Here is a 20,040-nt window from a genome sequence, read left to right on the forward strand (position 1 = left end):
CGGTGCACGCCCCCACGTAGCCTGAGCCAACGAGGTTGTGCAACTTGTTTTGGTAATTCCCCTTTCGGCCGAAAGCCGGCAAGCTTTTTTCCCCCACATCGCATCTGGCACAGAAAACTGGAAGCTACATCGTGCTGCTAGGGGGTGCTGCGCTATTGCAGATTACAGCTCTCTTACCCAGACCACGGGCTTGGATCCTTTTGGAGGGTGTGAACAGGAAGAAAAAAAGAAAACGAGAAAAGAGAAGGCAAGAGAGAAGAGCAGACACGAACTAGGGAGAGAAGGTAAATATTGCAAGCATTAGAAACGGCAAAGGAAAATATTCCTGAGTGTCGCTGACAGCTAGAAGGGTCAGTGCATGCTTCCCCCATGCCCAGGGTCTTAGCATAATTTTTGGGGTGCTGGGGAGAACAAATTGGGTACTTCGGGGGCAGGGGAGGTGCTGTCTGTCAATTTGCTATACACCTACATGATCTTTGGAAGCGCTGATGAACATAAGGGGAGAAGGTGAGGATCAGTGACTAACAAGCTGGAGATACCTGCCCCATTTTGTCAGCACTGAGCCTAGCATCCCTTGTTGAAGCTTGGGGTTGCTGTATGCATGAAAGAGCGAGCGGTGATATAAATTTGCTTTTGAGGCAAATCATTGGTGAATTCTCCACAAGCTGGGGTGTTAGGGCCTTTGACCTGCCTAGCAGACACACAGAAACACAGGCAACGTTAATCAATCACACTGTTGTGTTTTTTTTTGTCCCAGACCATAACTCCAAAGTCCAATTCCTGAAAGTTTTCAGAAAGGAAGATCAGCTTTTTCCAGATGTGGTGAGTTACTGAATCTCCACGGGGAACTCCGTTTTATTAATAATTTAATTTTATGAATTAGGTGTTTTTCCTGTAGTATTGTACTGATTCTCAAATCTGAATGTATCTGTAGCCCAAGCAGCTTCCAGAACAAGGTAGTGAAGTATGGTATAGCATTTAAGACCCTTCTGTTCAATTGCTGCAGCATTACTAGTTCCTCTTCAGCTGGAGAGGAGCAGAGAGCAGGATGGAGAATGTAGTCCTGTTTGAAAGGCTACAGGAGAAGGATAAACCCCACACAGTCACAGCACTGGTCATTAAAACTCCAAAGCCAGGAGCCGTGCTGCGTGCTACAGACAGCCAAAGACATGCCTTTTCATTAGGTACTGTGTTCATATGCAGACGGAGAAGACTTCTGCAATATCATCTTCCTCTTTTCTCAGGTACCTTATCTTCTTCTGTCTCCCTGTCTGGGCTGATGCAGCCTCCATGTATGGTGAGATCTTGTCACCCAATTATCCTCAGGTGTATCCAAATGATCTGCAGGAATCTTGGGAAATCGAGGTCCCTCCAGGATATGGCATTCACCTTTATTTCACACATATGGATCTTGAGCCATCGCACAACTGCGAGTACGACTCTGTGAAGGTACTGTCCCTATTCTCATCAAGTGAGAAAAAGACAAGAAGGTGAGGTATAGCATAGATCAGCAAAGCTGTGTACAAAGCCCAGGGCTGGAAGAAGAGATGCATCCTTCCTGATGTGAGCCCAAAGAAGCCTGAAAATTACTGCATATCTGTGCACTAGCCATCCCTAAATTGACTTGAGTTTGCTTCCTAACTACACAAGCACTGTCTGCCAACTTAGTGTCCCGTCTATACCACCATCCTCATGTTTCTCCTATATCCTTAGGAAGATTACATCGCTATTGCAAGGCACATATCGCAAGGTCAGTGAGCCATAGGTTTGAAAGCCAATTTTTGTAGAAAGGGCATTGATTTTCTGTCCATGAAATTATTCAGAATAAATCAGTGAGTGGACTTAGACAATTTAATGCAAGAGGATAATTATTGGGAATGACTGAAGTTAAAAACAATCAAGAGATCTGGGTATGGATAGTGGGTACTCAGACAAAGTGCAGTGGCCTGTTGTCACAATCTATGCACCACAGTTTTCCTAAAACTCAGAGCTCCACTGTGCCTGCTCCATGTTGTTCTACAGGGCACAAAACATAAAGCATTTCCACACAAAAAGACCATCCCAGCTGCAATAGCTAAGTGTGAAAAGGGGCAATAAGATCAGGCGCAGCATCAGAAGGAGGCGTTGGAGAAAGACCAAGGTGGGACTGCAGGATGAATGGGCTCTGCTGAGAGATGCAATAACATGTCCTTTGCAACAAACCGATGTACCTGTTAGGATGCTCTGCAGCCTGCCAGTGATGGGTTTTGAAACAAAGCATTGTTGTTGTTGTTGTTGTTGTTATTATTATTATTATTATTATTATACAAATGGGCCTGAGGAAAGGCTGTTAACAGAGAACTCTCACTTAATTTGTATCTGGAAAATGAAGACAGGTATTTCAGAGCTGGGAAGTTAGCAATAGGGAACACACCCCAAGCATCTTACAAATGACACAAAACTTGTTCTCTAGGGACTCTGTTCAGTTGAATGCTGTCTGCCCGTCTTCCAACCTTGGCCAGATCTGTGGATTACAAAGTAGTCTTGGGCCCTTCTGCTATCTGTGTGACATTGCTGTGTCCTGGGATATCTACATGGATATTGTGACAAATGCATGCAATTTAGAAGCCTTTAGTTAGCTGCTTGTAAGCTGAAAGACTCAAGCACTGGTAATTACATATATTCCAGTAACAAGATAAGACCTCTCTGCATTCTTTCACAGATCCTGTCTAGTGGCCATGTTGAAGGCGTGCTTTGTGGGCGAAAGAAACCTCGTGTCCCTGGCTCCTTGATTGTGGAGGAATTCCGTGTCCCTTATAACACCCTGACTATGACCTTCCAATCAGACTTTTCCAATGAGGAGCATTTCACTGGTTTTGCAGCCTACTATGTTGCAGTAGGTAAGGTTAAAACAGAATCTTTCCCATTTCACTTTCCCATTTTCCCCCTGCCCTTAGCTCCCATTTTACTAACATTGGCTGACATCTTTTCTTTTCACACTTGCAGACTTGGATGAGTGCACAGATTTTGTGGAGGAACCTTGCAGTCATTACTGTAATAATTATATTGGAGGTTACTTCTGTACCTGCCCACCAGAGTATTTCCTCTATGAGGATATGAAAACATGTGGAGGTGAGAGATCTACATGAACGGTGGCAAACAGCAAGAGTTAGCTTAGGCCAAGTGAGATATTGTACTTGGAAGACGTTCTCTATCAGCCTTTTCAACCAGCCATGACAGATATATTTTAAAGAAAAGTACATCCCAATGCAAATCTGAACTGGAGGTAGACTTTGTGAATTTCTATTAACATATTCTTAACATTTCCATTTATTTATTGTATCAAGAGAATCAAGAAACTATTAAATGACCTTCTCTAAAGTCTGTGATGGAAACCCTTCTTAGCATACTGCTATCTGTGAATCTTTTAATTCCTGACAAAGCAGGGTAGTTCAAAGAAGATACAACAATGGCCAAGGTGCTCGTTGGCTCAAATCAAAAAATTGCAAAGTCACAAATGCGATATGTTGAAAGGGGTATAAGATGAGAACCTGCACAAGAGAGAAGAGAGCCTAAATCACAGATGGAAGGTTAAAAAACAAACAAAAACAACAACAAAAAGTGGAGGGAGAAATAGAGGATACTAAAAGAAATTATGCAAGTCTGAGCAAGATTAATGATATGCTGAAGCTGTTTGCTAGTACTGAGAACACCAAGAAGTTGTCTTCCAAATGATTGACAGGAAGTCAAGGTACCTCAGTCCACTAGAAGTTAAGGTCCCTAGCTAACTGGATAAGGAGTTGCCCTGGTGTTCAATTTCTTGGAAAGATGCAGTGTTGAGATGTGGTTAATGCAGGTGACTGGGTAGACTGGAGAAGCAGTGAAAGAAGGAAAACTTGTCTGCTTCATAGGTGAACCATTTCCTTTCTGAGTCCTCACTGTGTTCCTCCCTTAATCCTAGTGAACTGCAGTGGAAATGTCTTCACTGAGTTATCAGGGGAGATTGCTAGCCCAAACTATCCCAATCAGTACCCAGAGAACTCACGGTGCGACTACCGAGTGGCTCTGAGGCCAGGCTACTTTGTGGCATTGACCATACGCAGCGAGGACTTCGACGTGGAACCAGCTGACTCAGAAGGGAGTTGCCGTGACAGCTTAATGGTAGGTGTAGGGTGGAAGACAGGATGCTCTGGGTCTCCCCTCGATGTCCTCATATTCAGAAGACTCTCTGACTGCTTAACTTTAATTTCATCTACTCTGTCTTTTGAAGTTCTTGAGAATACTTTTGGTATTTTTTCATTTATTCTTGTTTGTTATTTTCACAGCTTGTCTCTGGAGAGAAGCGTTTTGGTCCCTATTGTGGCAACACATTCCCAGGTCCTTCTGAAATCAAGACTAGGAACAACATTCTTGACATAATCTTCCAGACAGACCAGGCAGTACAGCATAAAGGCTGGAAAATTCGCTACTATGCAGATCGTGAGTAAACACTTGGGAAAGTATTCCTTCTGCTGCTGAGTTAGGGAGACCTTGCTCCAGATCAGATTCATGGTACAACATCATGTTAACATGCTCACACGTGCTGGGTTTGCTAGTCAGAGCTGAGGAACTATTAACTAAACTGAGGGTGCCTGTTAACTAGGGGGAATAATCACTGGTAGGAAAGAAGTTGGGAACTGGAGGGAGAGTAAATCTTGAACCAGTGAATCATTGTTTTCTTCTTGTCTTTTCACAGCCATAACCTGTCCCCCAAGTGTCATCTCCAACTCTGTTGTTGACCCAAAGAAGGACAGGTATACCTTCGAGGACAGTGTGAAGGTGACCTGTGTGGAAGGCTATGAAATTGTAGTGGTAAGTTACACACAAAAGCATATACCCTCTTTGCCCCTCTCAGCAGCTTCCTGCTGCTATTTCCCATCAGGTGTCCTGAGCACCTTTGGGACTCAAAGGTTTTGCCACACCTGTAGGAAGTGGAAACTTCTTCCAGACACTGCAGCATTCTGAGAACCCTTCACTGAAGTGCCCATGCCCATTTCAGGTATATTTCATGGCCAGTTACTTACATAGGTCATATTCTTTTCCCTAGAAACAAGACAGCATCAGGACATTTTACTCCAGCTGTCAGGACAATGGTGAATGGAGCAACTCCCATTTCAGCTGTATTCGTAAGTGAACTCTCTCTGTATTGTGGGAAGCAGACTGAAATGGAGTGTTTAGGCTCTAGACACGTCTTCACACTAGTAGGACAGTGAAGGACTGGGATGTAAGAATGCTGAAAGAACAAAGGAAGTAAGCATGGATGACCATACAGGGACCAGAGGAGCTGAGTAGTTCCCCATACTACAGAATAATACAGCTTGTTGGGTGGAGTGCCCCTTCAATTGTCTTTGATCATTTGTTTTTCTTCTCTACAGCTGTGAACTGTGGTGAACCACTTCCTATTGAGAATGGACAAGTTGAATATGTCTCTGAAATTCATGAGCCTCTGTACAAAGCTGCTGTCCGGTATCACTGTAATGCACCTTACTATACCCTAAAAAATGAAGGGGAAGGTAAGTATTGTGTCTGCTACATAAACAAATTTATTTGGTGAAAGGCCTAAGAAATGGTACTGGCATTGCCACGGGACTAGGATTATATCCCATCAGGTCAAGACTAGACAAAGATTCTTATTGGTGCAGGGTTGCAGGCAGTAGTTTTGTGTTGCCTTTATGTTCAATACACTGTCATATTGCCTATGGTTGGGCTGTTGACCTTAGACCTACTAGCAAGTTCTATCTCCATTTGCCTGCTGTATGAACCATGGAGATTTTTGCCACACATTTCTGGTGGAGAAATAAATGACTCAAGAAGCATATTAGAGGAGGTCTCTCCAAAACAGGGGCAGAAGCCCCGTGGTGGGGTTGTCAACTTCTAGAGAGATCTCAGCAATGTTTAGCAAGCTGTGTTTGCTTTGGAGTTGAGAAGGTTAATACATCATCTTATACAGTAACACTATCTACCCTCTTTTCATCTCAATTGTATTTTTCTTGCACTCTTTTTTCTTGTGTTTTCCAAGTGGTGTATGAATGTTCAGCCAGTGGACAATGGATCAACGAAGAAATGGGAACCGAGCTACCAAAATGTGTTGCAGGTACTACCAAAATCTGTGCATATATGCATGTAGTATGTGAAGACTACTACTTCATTAATTTTTTGTTCCTGCACCTGTTTTCCCTCCTTCAAGTGTGCACATTCTCAAGTTGTTCGGTGCTTTAGATCTCTGACAGTTTTGAAGGTATCAAAAAGGTTTAGGGGGCAAAAGAGATGTCCAACAATGTCAGACCTTTCTTTCTTCAGTCATTCCTAAGCTACACTGAGAGCTGTAGCTTCTCTTCAAACCCTCCCTGGGTTCAGCTGTCCATTGAGCACTAATGATGCAGCACTACAAGGAAAAGACTTACAATGCTTTCACTTGAGGCCTAAATGCTTAAAAGAGCACATGTCCTTCAGTATTTAGTAGCACTCAGTGGGTCTGAATACTTAAGCAATATCCCTGTCCAGGACTTTCTCACCCTCTCTTTGTACATATGAGGGAAATTGAGGAGGAAAGTGCATGGGTACTACTGCTCCTGACTGCTGGTAGTTATAGCTGGGGCTTAACTTCCAGCTCATAAAGAGGATTTAAAATCTTATATATTCTGGACACTGTTTATCAGTTTATCAACCACTCTTAGAGGAGGCGGCATCCCTACTGCTAGTTGTATGTGATGCGTTTTTGCTACTCCAAACCCCCAAAACCTCATGGGCATTTTAAAGTACAAGACTCAGCTGAATATGACTTGGACTATGACAGCGCATAGTGCAAAAGACAAATTGAAAAATGAAACTCAGGGAGTTTGCAACCTAAAAGGGGGTTACAAAGGGTGTGAAGACAGACTTTTCTTAGAAGGACACGGTGATATAAGTGGCAATGAGCACAAGTTGCAATGAAGTAAATTTTGACCGTATTTAAGGTAAAATGTTCCCCCAAAGCACAAGAACTGTTGGCCAGAGTGGCTTGGTAATAACCATCGTTGGAGATACTCACAAGCCACTTTGGCAAACCCCCTGAGCAACCTGGTTTACAGATAGGATGGTGGGGGAAGGGCAGTTAGGGATGAGCAGGGGGTTAAACTAGAGACATTGAGAGGTCCCTTCTTCTTCTTCATTTAAGTTGGAAGCTACCTACCAGCTATAATTCTTTGATCTCTGTTAATATGACACAGAGTTCAATGTAAATCAGCAGATGTGTAAAGCAATCAGTTTCCTAGCTATGTAAGAATAATCAGCCTTATTCTTGCCCTTATGCTCACCTTCTGCAAGACCTTATAGAACATTTTACTCAAAAAGCACAGATCACCTCTGCACCAACAAGACTCACAGATAGGATCTCCTTTGAACCCTTGCTTAAGATTTGACACACTAAAAGAATATAGAGAGAAAATGGTAAAACTTCAATAACAAATTTGAGCACTTAAACTGAGACTATCTGTAGTTCCCCCTCCCTCCCCAAAAAATCATTTTAAATAGTAGTGTCATAGCTCTGAGAACTAAAACAAATATTTTTTTCTAATATTTTAAAATTATTTACCTATACCTATGGAATGTAACTCAGCAAAATAAAAATGCTAAGTAGAGTGCAATGAAATTGTGAGCTTTGACATACCCAACCCTTGCTGTTTGACAACGGTGTGAATATTTGACTTTCCAGACCAAGAATTTGAGAACAACCATTTTCAGCCTCAATTGAATGTTCATAGGATTTTTGCTTGTATTTTCTTGAATTTCTCTGTAAATGTTTGTTGCAAATTCTATGACAGAATATAAACAAAGACTACACAGCATCAGAATAATTTAGAAGACAGAGGAAGGAGGAGACTGGGCTTTTTAGTAGTGCCAAAGAAAACCTATTTGTAACTGCTAATTTTCTCGTCTGGTTCCTCTCTTTTCCTTTTCCTTCTAGTCTGTGGGGTGCCCAGTAATCCCGTCCGAGAGACAGCAAAGATTTTTGGAGGCACTCGTGCAGAAAAGGGCAACTTTCCCTGGCAGGTGTATTTTGATCACCCAAGAGGAGCTGGTGTGCTTATTTCTGAAAGATGGGTGATGACTGCAGCTCATGTGCTGGAGGGATTTGACAAGCCTGACATGTTTATTGGTGTAATCAATGTCGGTAGAGAATCTTTGTACCGGGATGCCCAGCAGCTGGTTGCAGAGGCTTCGTTCATCCATCCGGGCTGGAAGAAGCTGTCCAAAGACACCTACAGGACCGATTTTGATAATGATATTGCACTACTGAAGCTGAAGGATCCCGTGAAGATGGGCCCAAACATCTCGCCCCTCTGTCTTCCTGGTAAATCACCTGAATATGAGCTACAAAAAGGGACTCTAGGCTATATAGCTGGCTGGGGACAGAAAGAGAGAGGAAGACTACCTATTTATCTTTGGAAGGCTCAGATTCCTGTGGTGGACATGGACAAGTGCCGTTCTGTGAAGCCAGAGGGCCCTGCTGATTCCAGTGCTTACCGATTCACTGACAACATGATCTGTGCTGGTGGTGACAAGGACAGCTGTAAGGGGGATAGTGGTGGAGCCTACTCCATCCAAGATCCTCTGGATAATAGCCGGTACTATGTGGCTGGGCTGATCTCCTGGGGACCAAGATGTGGCACCTTTGGTCTTTACACCAAGGTAGTACGTTACCTGGACTGGATTACAGAGACCATGAGTAAGCATGAGAATACAGAAGCTTTACAGGATTAGCTCTTTCTCCCTTTAGCGCAGTCACGCTTCCTAAATGTGATCGTCACCTGTTCTGGTAGGAAGGCTGGCTACAATCCTGTTCAATTTTGTGTATAACAGGACAACTCATTGTGTCTGTGCTGAGTGGGGAGTCAGGAATATGTATTGGTTTTCCCCACTGTCATCGTGACTGGGAAAGGAATTTCTCTTACTTCTTCCACTCATAATAACATAACATGAAGATGCTATTCTGCATAAGGAGCCTCCTTCTTCTGCTTCCTCTCATTTCTTCTATCCCATTTTTTCCCGCTTGGAGAAGAACTACTCATGCCCTACCTGACAGGGAGATTACGATGAAGACGAGAGAGAATAATTGTTGGTTTCCAGGATAGGTTCAAAGCCTGGTTTCTGATTCCTTTATTTCCTGTATTGTTCAGAATATCTAACAGCATTAAAGAATGTCCAAATTTGCTTCCCATGTGTGTATTGTCTTATTCTCAGTCTAGACCTATTTCTCATTGAAACTCACTTAATTAAGAGTCCAGTCACATGTTGAACCAACATGTTGACAGCTTTTGGCAAGCTGTAACTTCTGCTACCTTACTCCTCTACCTGAGTCTTTAAGAAGTTTTTCTGAGCTGGTTGCAGCTCATTAACCAACCATTACCAGCATCAAGGGCTTCAGGTTTCTGAATCAAGCTAAGCATAAGATATTCAAAGTTCATTCAACTGGAACAAGTGCTACAAAAGACTGGGGAATCTCTGTCCCTGGATATCTTCAGAACTTGCCCAGGCAAGGCCCTGAAGCTCTGAAGTTGTTCTTACTGTCAGCACAGGATTGGATTGGAGACCTCCTCTTCCAGCCTAAATTTTTATGAGTCTAGGAAATAGTGAGGAGGATGTGTGCAACTCTTGGGATACTTGATATAGAATCTTGCATTCAACTCAGACACCTTAAATTTCTTAATACATGTAACAAGCAAAATGTTAGGTAGGTGGGCTCATCTCAGCTTTCATCTTTTGGAGCACAAAAGGGAATTGTCCATCCTGGACAATTCAGGCTGTAGTCTTAGCCCATGTTGGGGATTCTGGTTGATCGCAAGTTGAACACGAATCAACAGTGTCCTCTGGCAGCCAAAAAGATCAAGATTATCCTGGGGTTCATCAAGCACATTGTTGTTGCTAGCTGATTGAGACAAGTGATTGTTCCATTCTGCTCTGCACTGGTGCGGCCTCACCTCAAGTACTGTATGCAGTTTGGGGCACCACAACATAAGAAAGACATAAAACTATTAGAGAGTGCCCAAAGGAGGGCAACAAAGATGGTGAAGAGTCTAGAGGGGAAGACATATGAATAGTGGCTGAGGTCCCCGGGTTTGCTCAGCCCTGAGCAGAGCAGGCTGAGGGGAGGCCTCATGGCGGCCTGCAGCTCCTCACGAGGGAAGCGGAGGGGCAGGCGCTGAGCTCTGCTCTCTGGGGACAGCGACAGGACCCGAGGGGACGGCACGGAGCTGGGACAGGGGAGGGTCAGACTGGGGGTTAGGGAAAGGTTCTGCACCTAATAATAGCCTAAGAAATAGCCCAATAATGTACAATACTGGAAAATTTAATCCAGTAGAAGCTCTGAAAAAATGACCTTCAGTCTAAGGTATGACATTTTCTTAGCTTCTATGACTACAAAACCACTCAGGCAAGCAACACTGCATGATTACTCCCTAGCCCACTGATTAACTCCAATCTTTTTGGAAAAGGACAAGAAGACAAAGTGCTGAAATCAATTCAGGAGAGCAGAGGAGAAGACAAAAAGAAGTGTGGTTGAATGATCCAGGAGCAGGAAACAGGAAAGAAACCTATTTAGCTGGGATTGCTATTCCTATGAGAGTCACAGTTTCTATAGAGACTTGGGGAAACTGTATATTTTCCATGCCTCAGATCCCAAATTTTCTTAGCCTATTGCAAAGCAGGAGATTCTTAAGATGTCTTCTCATATTTTTTCCCAATTTTTACATGGACTGAAGAGTTGAATATATTGATGGTTTTGTCACTTGAACTCACAGAGCATCCCATAAATTCTGTTCCTGGAATATGGAATACCCACAACTGTATATGCCTCAGTCTCCCTTCTTACCCCAATGACTGTGGTTTATCCTTTGCTCCTGTGCAACTGGACACCTTATGTTTACATGCTCTTGCTCCCTTTTGCCCATACAAATCGCAAAATCAACAGAGTACGGACTCCTGGAGATCACAGGTGAATTTATATAAGGTGTGAATATCATAGATCACTCCCCACAGTATATTATCTTAAAATCAAATGAGACATCCTGACGCTGGAGAAGATCTGGAGGTGGATCTCACAGAAAACAAAGTGAGAAGGCAACTATGACCTCACAGGGTTCCTCTGTCAGAATAAAAAGGTAGGGTATTCTGCAGTAGCAAAACTAGTTAAGACACAACTGCAGAGAATACCCACAACAGTAGACACATCCCTCTGAGTCAGTCGGTTTAGAGCTACTGTCCTGCAGTCAGAGCTTTATTCCATATAGCACAAAAAACCCATTGGCAAATTCTGATCAGGAAATGTTCCTTGGATCTTTTCTCCACAAGACTGATTGTTGTATTCCTTGCCTTTTGAATGTGGCATTACACAGATGACTTTTTCCTCCCTTGGGGCCATTTAGCGTTTCAGACCGGGTAAGATAATGGTAGCTTTGTGAGAGATGAGTAACTGCCACTTGCCTTTGCACAGCTGGAAACACGATAGCGGTAGATAGAGCAATCCCTATATAGATAAAGTCCATAAGTTGCTCTCAGTTATGGGGAATATTTAGTAGCTGTAAAAACCAAAGACAGAAAAGCATAACACACCTGGTTTCTCCAGCAATTATTTTAATATTCATAGAATCTTACTGTTGCCAATGGGCATATACACACTGTACTCAGCACAAAGCACCACAGCCTTCAAGAAGGTTTGCTGCACTACAAACTTCCCACACAATGGGGACTACAGATGTAGACTGCAGTAGTCTGATGATATTGCCAGCACTTCACACAATAGCATGTTTGCTGTCATGAGATTTCTGATATTAAAGCTTCATCCAACAATAAGATTGCTTTTGGAAGAACTGGAACACCCACAAACTGCTAATGGGACACACCCTTTGGTAACAGTGTTACCAAGAATTTGCCAAACAATATGTTGGCTTTCAGAAGTGCTCATGATGAAGGTTACATGGTCTCTGTGTTTGAAAAGCCTTTAGGACATCATTGAAAGCTTTGGATATGATTTGCTGTGTCTGGAAATCTATATGGTATCAGTGATTCTTCAGCTACACAGGAATATTTAGATTGTATCATCCCTTATTATCCCTTTGATCCAGTCCACATAGTTGAGGATCTTGGTGTAGAAGCCATACCCTTGGGCACAGCCAATACCCCAAGAAACGACCCCCGTAGCCACCCAGCGTCCACTTCCTGAGTCTAGCACTGTGAAGACACTCCCACTGTCCCCCTGGCAGGTATCCCGCTTGACTGTGAGGAAGCCAGCACAGAACATATTCTCAGAGAAAACCATAGGCATCCGTCCACTCTTACTATCCAGCCAGCTCTGGCACTTCTCCCGGGAAACAGCTGGTAGGTTCACGTACTTCAAGTGATTTGAAAGAAAGTTTTTCTCCACACCAAAGCCGCTCACGTAGCCCATATGCCCATCCATGTAGAAAGTGGTGTTGGTAGTATCTGGGAGACAGATGGGCAGTACGTCAGGGCCCAGGGTTACCGGGTGCTTCAGCTCTAGCAGTGCTATGTCCCCGTTGAAGTTGTGCTCATCTTTAGGGTTGTAATCTGGATGGATAAAGATCCTGCGCACAGGGTGGTTACCCATCTTGTGGAGCTCATCTACATCTGTGTGGCCGAGGAAAACATTAGCCTCCTCTGCTAGCTGGTCTAGGCTTATGTCGTTTCCTCCTGACGCTTTGGGCAAGATGGTGTGGGCAGCAGTCAAGATCCAGCGATCGCCCAGGAGTGCTCCACCTCCACGTCCATGGATGCCAGTCAGAGCCTGCCAAGGGAAACTGCCTCTCTTTGCTTGCTTGCCGCCCAAGATCCGCTGGATTTCAGCAACAGGATGGTTTGGCTTCCCACACACTGTAGAGAGAGACAAGGAGATCATGACATCCTTCGTTGACCTGGCTTGTCTCTCTCCTTCCTATACCACCACTGTTCCACATCACCTTACTTTTGCCTCCCTGGATGAATTTCCCTGTCCTTCCTCACTGACAACATTATCCTCACTCTCCTTCCTGCATGTTGTCCCTGCTTGGTATTGATGATAAGTATGGATTAGTAAAAACCAGTCAAAAATCATAGTTTTTTACTAACCTGGCAAGCAGGCAGGAATCCTCCCCTGGCCGGCTTGATCCACCCAGGTTCCCTCAGGAGAGCAGGTGAACCTGCCTGTAGGATGAGACAGGAGTGAATGAGGCCCAGCCCTGTCACCACAGGGTGGGAAGAATGAAGGGGTTCCTCTCTTCAAGGTGTCCCACTCAGCCCTAAGATCCCAGAGGCACCCTTTCCCAGGAAAAGCCTGTGGTGTAGTCTGAAACGTGTCCATATGGAAGAGCCTGTGTATCTCAAAGCACTTCATTTCCAAGTGAAGAACAGGAAAGTTCAGGCACCGCTTCTAGAGACGTAATGCCTAAAAAGCCAGCTGAGTGAACTTCATGTGCTTACAGAGCACTGTTTGACCTTATCTAGCCCAAAGAAGGGAGAGAAGTAGAGACGTGGATTTCAGATTCAAGTCTCTGGTTGCTGCTGTTTGCAAGAATAGGATAGAGTGTTTTGTTCCAGAACCAGGAAAAAGATTAATCTGTTAGGGTACACAATCAGTAGCTACTTCTGAGGCAGTATTGCAGGTCAGCTAACTTGCAGGTCATCTCTCAAAGCAAATTCCACAACCTCCAAAATTATTGCTTTTCTTAGAAAGTTTGTGTCAGTGACTAAAAATAATTTATATGCCATTTATACAATGTTTACTGTATTAAATGTTTCCAAGAAACTCTTTGCTGCTCTCTTTGAAAATTGACTAAACCACAATCACTTTTTATCAGAATTTTACACGTGCTAGTGCTGATATTTACTTGCTCCTGTTCAGATTGAGCTCTGACTCTATAGTAAGGAGTTAAACTCTGGTGCAAAACTAATCAAATTCAACATTAGTACCAAATTAAAGCACCCCTCAGCTGCTTGATCCTGACCCCAATGCCAGTGTGCAGCTCCCTGAGGCATGCTGCACAACTGTTTGTAAGTCTGTGCTGGCAACCATATCCAGGAACTGAATCAGGTTAAAAATTTACTTCTTTTGTGTGTGTGTGTGTGGAGGCTACATGAGCAGTCAGGGTGAGGAAATCATGAACTTTTTATACTTTTCCTGTAACCTAAGCTCTTGTGTCATCAAATCATGTCTCAGGTGCAAAAAGAAGGTAAGTGAATGGTTTTGAATATTGCCTTAACTTTCCTGACATTCTACATAAAAATAGATTTTTCTGCATGTATGTTATTAAGTCCCTAGATGTCTCTACTGTTGGACAATTTTCCAGAGAGAGTAAACAGCATTACAGTGGAGTGGAGTTTGAGTTTATTTATTTGTATCTGTAGCAATTTGGACTTCTGTGATCAAGTTTCAGCATATTATTGATTACCTCAAGCTTCAGTGAAAGAATGAAATCCACCAGAGAAAAATAAATCATGACTATAGATGGCTAATATGAGAATCATGACTAGGACCTTCCACAAAAGTTAACAAGAGCCTGGAGGAGAGATGTAAAGGTCTCTAGGAATGAAGCAGGGTAGGAATGGGCTGAGAGAGCAAGCCTCAGAACCTATGCTGCAGAGCCAAGGAAAGGTTGGGAGAGTCTTTTCAGGAGGAAAGCAAGAGCCCTAAGCCTGGGGAGCAGAGATTAGGACAATTCTAACTGGATATCTGAGCAGGCTTTTCATTAACATATTTCATTATCTGTGTGGGATTGGGACTCACCACCTCCTCCTCTGGTGACAATGTGGTAATATGGCTCATTGCACTGGTACTCGATCACTGACTGGTAGTTGTTGTTTGCAGGTTTGTTAACATAGTTGAATACCCCATTGGTCAATTCTGCAGGATTGTCACATTTCACAACTACAAAAAAAAAAAAAAAAAAAAAAAAAAAGATGAAACAAAGACAGACTTAATACCTGCAGGTTTAGGCTTGACTTGGATTGTGGCCATGATATGAAGGATGGAAAGGACCAGTTAGTACAGGGGGCAGTGAGTGGCTTTTCCAAAATGGATCCCAAACTGGGATCTTTTGCTTTTAAATGTTATGCGTTGACTTTTTTTTGTGTGTGTGTTATGTTATGCATTTTTGAAAGGGAGGGAAAACACAAGTTTTTGCAAGCAGGAGGTGTAACAAAAGTTAATAGTGGACTAGATAACCTTCACAGATCCTTCCAATCAGAATGAGTCTCTGTCTGAAGACAAATTGTGTCTCTGAGGCTGAACACCCCCATGTACTTGGGAGAACAATGCACAGCAAGGGGGACCACCCCAGTTCCCAGCTCACTCACTTTCGCAGCGGGGCATGGATTGATGCCATGTTCCATCAGCCTGGCAGACAGCAGTGAAGGACAGCAGTTTCTGGCTGCCCTGCATGGAAGAGAAACAAACAAACAAAATATTGCTGGCTGTGCAGAGCCTTATATTCCCTTCTCCACGTAGATATATTATCCTATCTGTCCATCTTCCCATTGCTGTCCAAGAGTTTCCCTGCAGCAAACTGTTCCAGTTGCTGGCCTCTCCCTTTGCTGCCTTTCCTCCATCCTGTGTTTGCCACAGGCTACAAATTATTCATAGTAACCCAAGGTATAAGCAGCCAGCAACCCTAAAAACGTGACAGGTCTGGGGTGCTACCCAGTCCTGGCATTGGGACGAGTAGGGAGGCAGGTAGCATTTTCTGCTTCCAGTCTGATTTCATATCCTTCCAAAGAGAGACTCTTGCTTACAAATATTTCTTGGGATCTTTGTTCTTTCATCTACCAGGGCTTGCCTCTTTGTGGGAAAGTAAATGCACAAAGAAGGGGGCTAGGAAAAGAGAAAACACTGGGAAAAAAAAAAAAAAAAAAAAAAAAAAAAAAAAAAAAAAAAAAAAGCCTGAATAGGCAAGGGGAAACAGAAACCGAAAGATTGCCGGGAGTGAAATCTCCAAAGAAAATTTTACTGGAAGTTAAGGACTTGCTCAGACTGAAGAGATGCCAGGAAATGGCTGAAGGGAGTGGAGAAGGGGTCTTACCTTCATCAGGTTATAGCCAGTCTTGCAGGTGACGATGAAATAGTCCTGATATCGATACACAGGCTGCAGGTCTCTGATGACAGTAAACTGATCCAGTGGGACAGGCTGCGGGCACCGTATTTCTGTTAGAAAATGGGGTGAGGTGAGTGGGTGTTAACAAATGCTGTACATAGGCTGTAGTAGTCTCTGGAGAAGAACATCTTACTCTCTGAGGTGTAGTGGATCTTCCAGCCACGGCTGAACCCTGACTCGTCGGTGAGGAAGAGTATGTCCACCTCATTGCTTTTGGTTTCAATGCTGCCGGGCGACTCCTTGCCACAGAATTCACCGATCTCTCTCCCTTGTGCTTGGATCTGGTGATGAAGACATGTATCACGGGGACAGAAAAATACACAGCTTTGCTCTGGTTCCCCTCTCTCAATCCAGACTAAGTTTGCCAAAGCGCCCGTGGTGGTGGACAGGGCTGTCTGTCTGACTCATCTTTGTTGATGTCTGCACTGTCAGATCAGAACAAAGGACTGACCTACCACAAGCTCTGCTTCTCCTCTGTCATGACAATCAGAGCCCTTTGAATCCTGAGACTAAAGCAAAGGAAGATAAAACTGGAAGAAGGGTGATATTTTTGGCTCCCAGGAGCCTGTGACCTAGGGCCTCTTGATCTCAGGACAATGGCAATTAAGTGAGCTGAGGGAGGGACAAGGGAACAGATTAGTTTCTCATTCTGGGGCATTCTTCTTGTATTGATTCTAAATTTCTTGTGCCAGTAGTGGTGGTCTCACAGTTCCTGCCCAGGCCTGGCAGCAGGGCTGGAAGGTGGGTTTGCTAATGACCAGTACCTTGAGCTGATCGTAAGGACAATGAACTTGCTGGTGGTCATCAATCTCAAAGGGTTTCAGGAACTTCAGGATGATAGACAGGCCTTTTTCCAGGCGGATGCTGTAGTTACATCGGAGGTCTTCAGGATAGGGCTGGGGATACTCAGGGCTGCTCAGGTACCCAGATGGCTCTGTGTACAACTCACTGCTGCACTCCACTGGGGTAGGGGAAGAAAACAGATTTAACAATGTGGGGCTGTACCACCTGCTGCCCTGTTAATTGCATCCCCACCCTTCCTGGCTGTAGGGGTCCTGCCCTGGAACCCTCCTTAGTCCATCTGATCTTTCAAGCTTTCAGTTTACCTTTGCAAGAGTGGCGGTCACTTTGGAGCTGGTAGCCAGGCCGGCAAGAACAGAAGTAGCCGCCCACGTAGTTGTGGCAAATGTGCTGACACCGAGGCCCCTCACTGTCCTCAGCAGCAGTGTTAGGGTCACATTCATCCAGATCTGAAAAGATAAGAGATGCTGGGATAAGGGGGGTGAAGTGTCAAAGCTGTCTGCTGGACACTGAAAGGACACAGAGATCCATATCCTTGCTCAAGGCTTCTCTTGATTTGCCTGTCAGGGAGGGAAATTAGTAGGACCCACATAGGCATGATAAGGTATCTCCTACTCACCCACAGCTTGGTAATAGGCAAGGAAGCCTCTGTAGCGAATGACTGTGCCATTGTCTTCATTGGAGAAATCAGAGTGAAACTCCACATGCATTCTGTTTCCCTGAGATATAAACTTCTTTCTTCCCGGGTGATTGCCTGTGGTTGACCCAAGCTGTCCACAGTATCGGCCCAAGTTCTTCTTGTCTGCTTTGATCTGTCAGAGTTAAGGGGAAATCTCTGTAGCCTCATAAGAGTCTTCTCTATGCATCAATATTACCCAGCCACAACTTGCCTCCTTCCCCCGTTACCACCTTTAGCTCCCTCCTTCTGTGGGAAGCATGAGAGGAGGCCTTGTGAATGAGCAGTGGTTTCATGCAGGTGTCACTAGACTCCCACTTCTATCTCCCCACTGGCCCAGGGATCTATCCACATACCTTAACATAGTCATAGAAGCAGGACTCAGACGGCTCCAGGTCAAAGTATCTGAAGGTCAGCTTCACCACATAGCCTTTTGGGACAATGATATCCCAGCTGCTGATGTTATTGTTGGGGTATGGCTTGGGATAATTTGGGGATCGGATTTCCCCAAAAAGTTTTCTTGGCACTGGACTGGAACTGGTCACTCCAAAAAAGAGGATGGCCCACAGGAGAAAAGGACTGTGCCTGTAAACATGGCAACTACATCATGACATAGCACAAAACTCAGTCATCTGAAATCGGGGGAGACTTTGCAAGTGACTTGCACACTGCCTAGCAGAATGCAAAAACACGGGAGGCCTAGCTGCAGGTCCAGATTTTGGCTTGGATCGCTCAGGATCACTGAAATGAAGACAACAGCACGTAATTCCAGTAAGGCTCTGCGATCTAAGCCAAAGAGATTCATCAGCCCAAGAAGCAGTTTGAAGAAACGTAGCTGATTTCCTTGAGCAATTGCTGTTTCTTGCCACCAGTCATGGGGCTCAGTTTCTTGGAACCAGCAAAAGTGTGGTTCCCCTTGGCTCTGGGCCAGTGGGTCATTTCTGATTACTAATAGATAGCTTAGGGTCTTTGCCCAGTTAACTTGGTCAGGGTCTGAAGGTCTCAAGCTCAGTTTGCTAAGGAGCAATACTACCCGGTCATGCCTGAGCCCCCCTTCTTCAAAAATTGGCTTTCATCTTTTTTTCTCAGCCCGCAGACCTTCCCTCTCCCTCTCTGGGGAGCAGGACTATGTGCTCCTCCAAAACATGCTCATTGCTCAGACCTCATGAAAAGACTGGCCAAGAAGATCCTAAACTGTACATGCTAGCAAAGTTTTAATGGAGAGCTAGTGAGCATGTGTTTAGCCTTTCTGACCTCCTTCCTGGAACAGTCTGATCATCCAGCTCCCTCCCGGGAAGATGTCACCGTGTGTCCCCCTTCCCCAGCTGGCCACACTCACATCTCCATGCGCTCCTCCGGGGTGCCCACAGCTCTCCCGTCCTGCCTGCTGTCCGGGCCGGAGCTCCGAGCGGCTGCAAGCCCTTCGCCCCGACAGAGGTGGGAAGAGGCAGAGGGTGGGAAGAGAAAAGTCGGAATGCACACAGCCTGGACGGGACGAGGCTCTCTTATCCCGGAGCCTGCTGCCCTCTGCTGCTGAATTGCTGTAGCTCGGCTGCGGGCACCGACCTGGGAAACATTCAGAGGGCTTTTGGGGGCTGTTAAATCCCGGCCAGGCAGATGCCATCCTTCCCTTCTACAGAAAAGGGCGGAAAAATGATTACCGGAGACCTTTGGCGATGACTTTATCTGCATCCTAGCAGCTGCTAAGAGTTTGTTTGCTCCTAAAGATGCCGTCCTATAGCCTCTCCCACTCCTTCTTGGAAGTCTTCTGGCATAAGAAGTCTAGAAATTATAGTACTAACAAATTGTTTAATTTAAACAATTTCTGGTTTGCTGAAGAGTGCTTCATTTATTTTCATTTATTTATTTATTTTAACTTTTTGTGATGGGAACTGGTAGCTTCTTCAGGGAAAGCAAGAAACTTCAGACTTCTGAGCTGAATAGGTATGAATAGAAATGAACAGACCTGGAGAATTATAAACCTTCTGATAACAAGTCCTTTTTCAAGGCCTCTTCACTGCATGTTCTGCAAAAGCCTGAAGCATTTTTAGGAGAAACAAGACAGATAAGGCCTTCATTATTTAATGAGGGAATGAGAAAAGATAGTGATTTACAAACACATTTCAGGCTTTTATCAGGACAGTGTCCAAGCCCTGTACTGTGTGCCACCAACTTCATGAAGTTTAAAATTTTATGGCTTTCAGATTTTGGAGTAACAGGTAAAACAGCATTCTAGTGTTTTTCCTTAGAATTACAGATACAGAGAAGTTAATGACATTCTTGCTTTGAAATTATAGGGAATAATCCACAGCTACAAAAACATATTGAATATGGGTATGAAAATAGTGTTAAAAAGAATGAAGATTTTTTTTCCCCAGGATATTTATGGAAGTGTATTGAAGACTCAAAAAACTGTTCATCAAAATG

The 20,040-nt window shown here is 44.2% G+C and overlaps 2 protein-coding genes across 3 annotated transcripts; one reads left to right on the forward strand and one right to left on the reverse strand.

Annotated features, from left to right (window-relative positions):
• C1S (complement C1s) lies at positions 1–9,211 on the forward strand. Its single transcript, XM_084501881.1, has 12 exons — positions 1–284; positions 758–822; positions 1,245–1,449; positions 2,702–2,879; positions 2,986–3,111; positions 3,941–4,140; positions 4,305–4,458; positions 4,715–4,830; positions 5,066–5,144; positions 5,394–5,531; positions 6,038–6,112; positions 7,964–9,211. The coding sequence occupies exons 2-12, from the start codon at positions 818–820 to the stop codon at positions 8,758–8,760; spliced, it is 2,073 nt and encodes a 690-aa protein (XP_084358007.1). The 5' UTR covers positions 1–284; positions 758–817; the 3' UTR covers positions 8,761–9,211.
• A 2,400-nt stretch (positions 9,212–11,611) lies between these two features.
• C1R (complement C1r) lies at positions 11,612–19,343 on the reverse strand. Of its 2 annotated transcripts, none has more exons than XM_084510895.1 (11): positions 18,953–19,343; positions 17,970–18,213; positions 17,557–17,749; positions 17,243–17,386; positions 16,901–17,097; positions 16,270–16,417; positions 16,065–16,186; positions 15,343–15,421; positions 14,774–14,914; positions 13,120–13,194; positions 11,612–12,885 (listed from the first exon to the last, which is right to left on the reverse strand). In XM_084510895.1, exons 1-11 carry the CDS (start codon positions 19,303–19,305, stop codon positions 12,083–12,085), a joined length of 2,499 nt encoding a protein of 832 aa, XP_084367021.1. In that variant the 5' UTR covers positions 19,306–19,343; the 3' UTR covers positions 11,612–12,082. The 2 variants fall into 2 exon arrangements, with proteins under 2 accessions (XP_084367021.1, XP_084367022.1); XM_084510896.1 differs by having other exon boundaries at positions 17,970–18,198; positions 18,953–19,341.
• Between the last annotated feature and the right edge of the window lie 697 nt (positions 19,344–20,040).

This window comes from Aythya ferina (genome assembly GCF_964211825.1).
Source record: "Aythya ferina genome assembly, chromosome: 1".
In the NCBI taxonomy this organism is placed as follows: domain Eukaryota; kingdom Metazoa; phylum Chordata; class Aves; order Anseriformes; family Anatidae; genus Aythya; species Aythya ferina.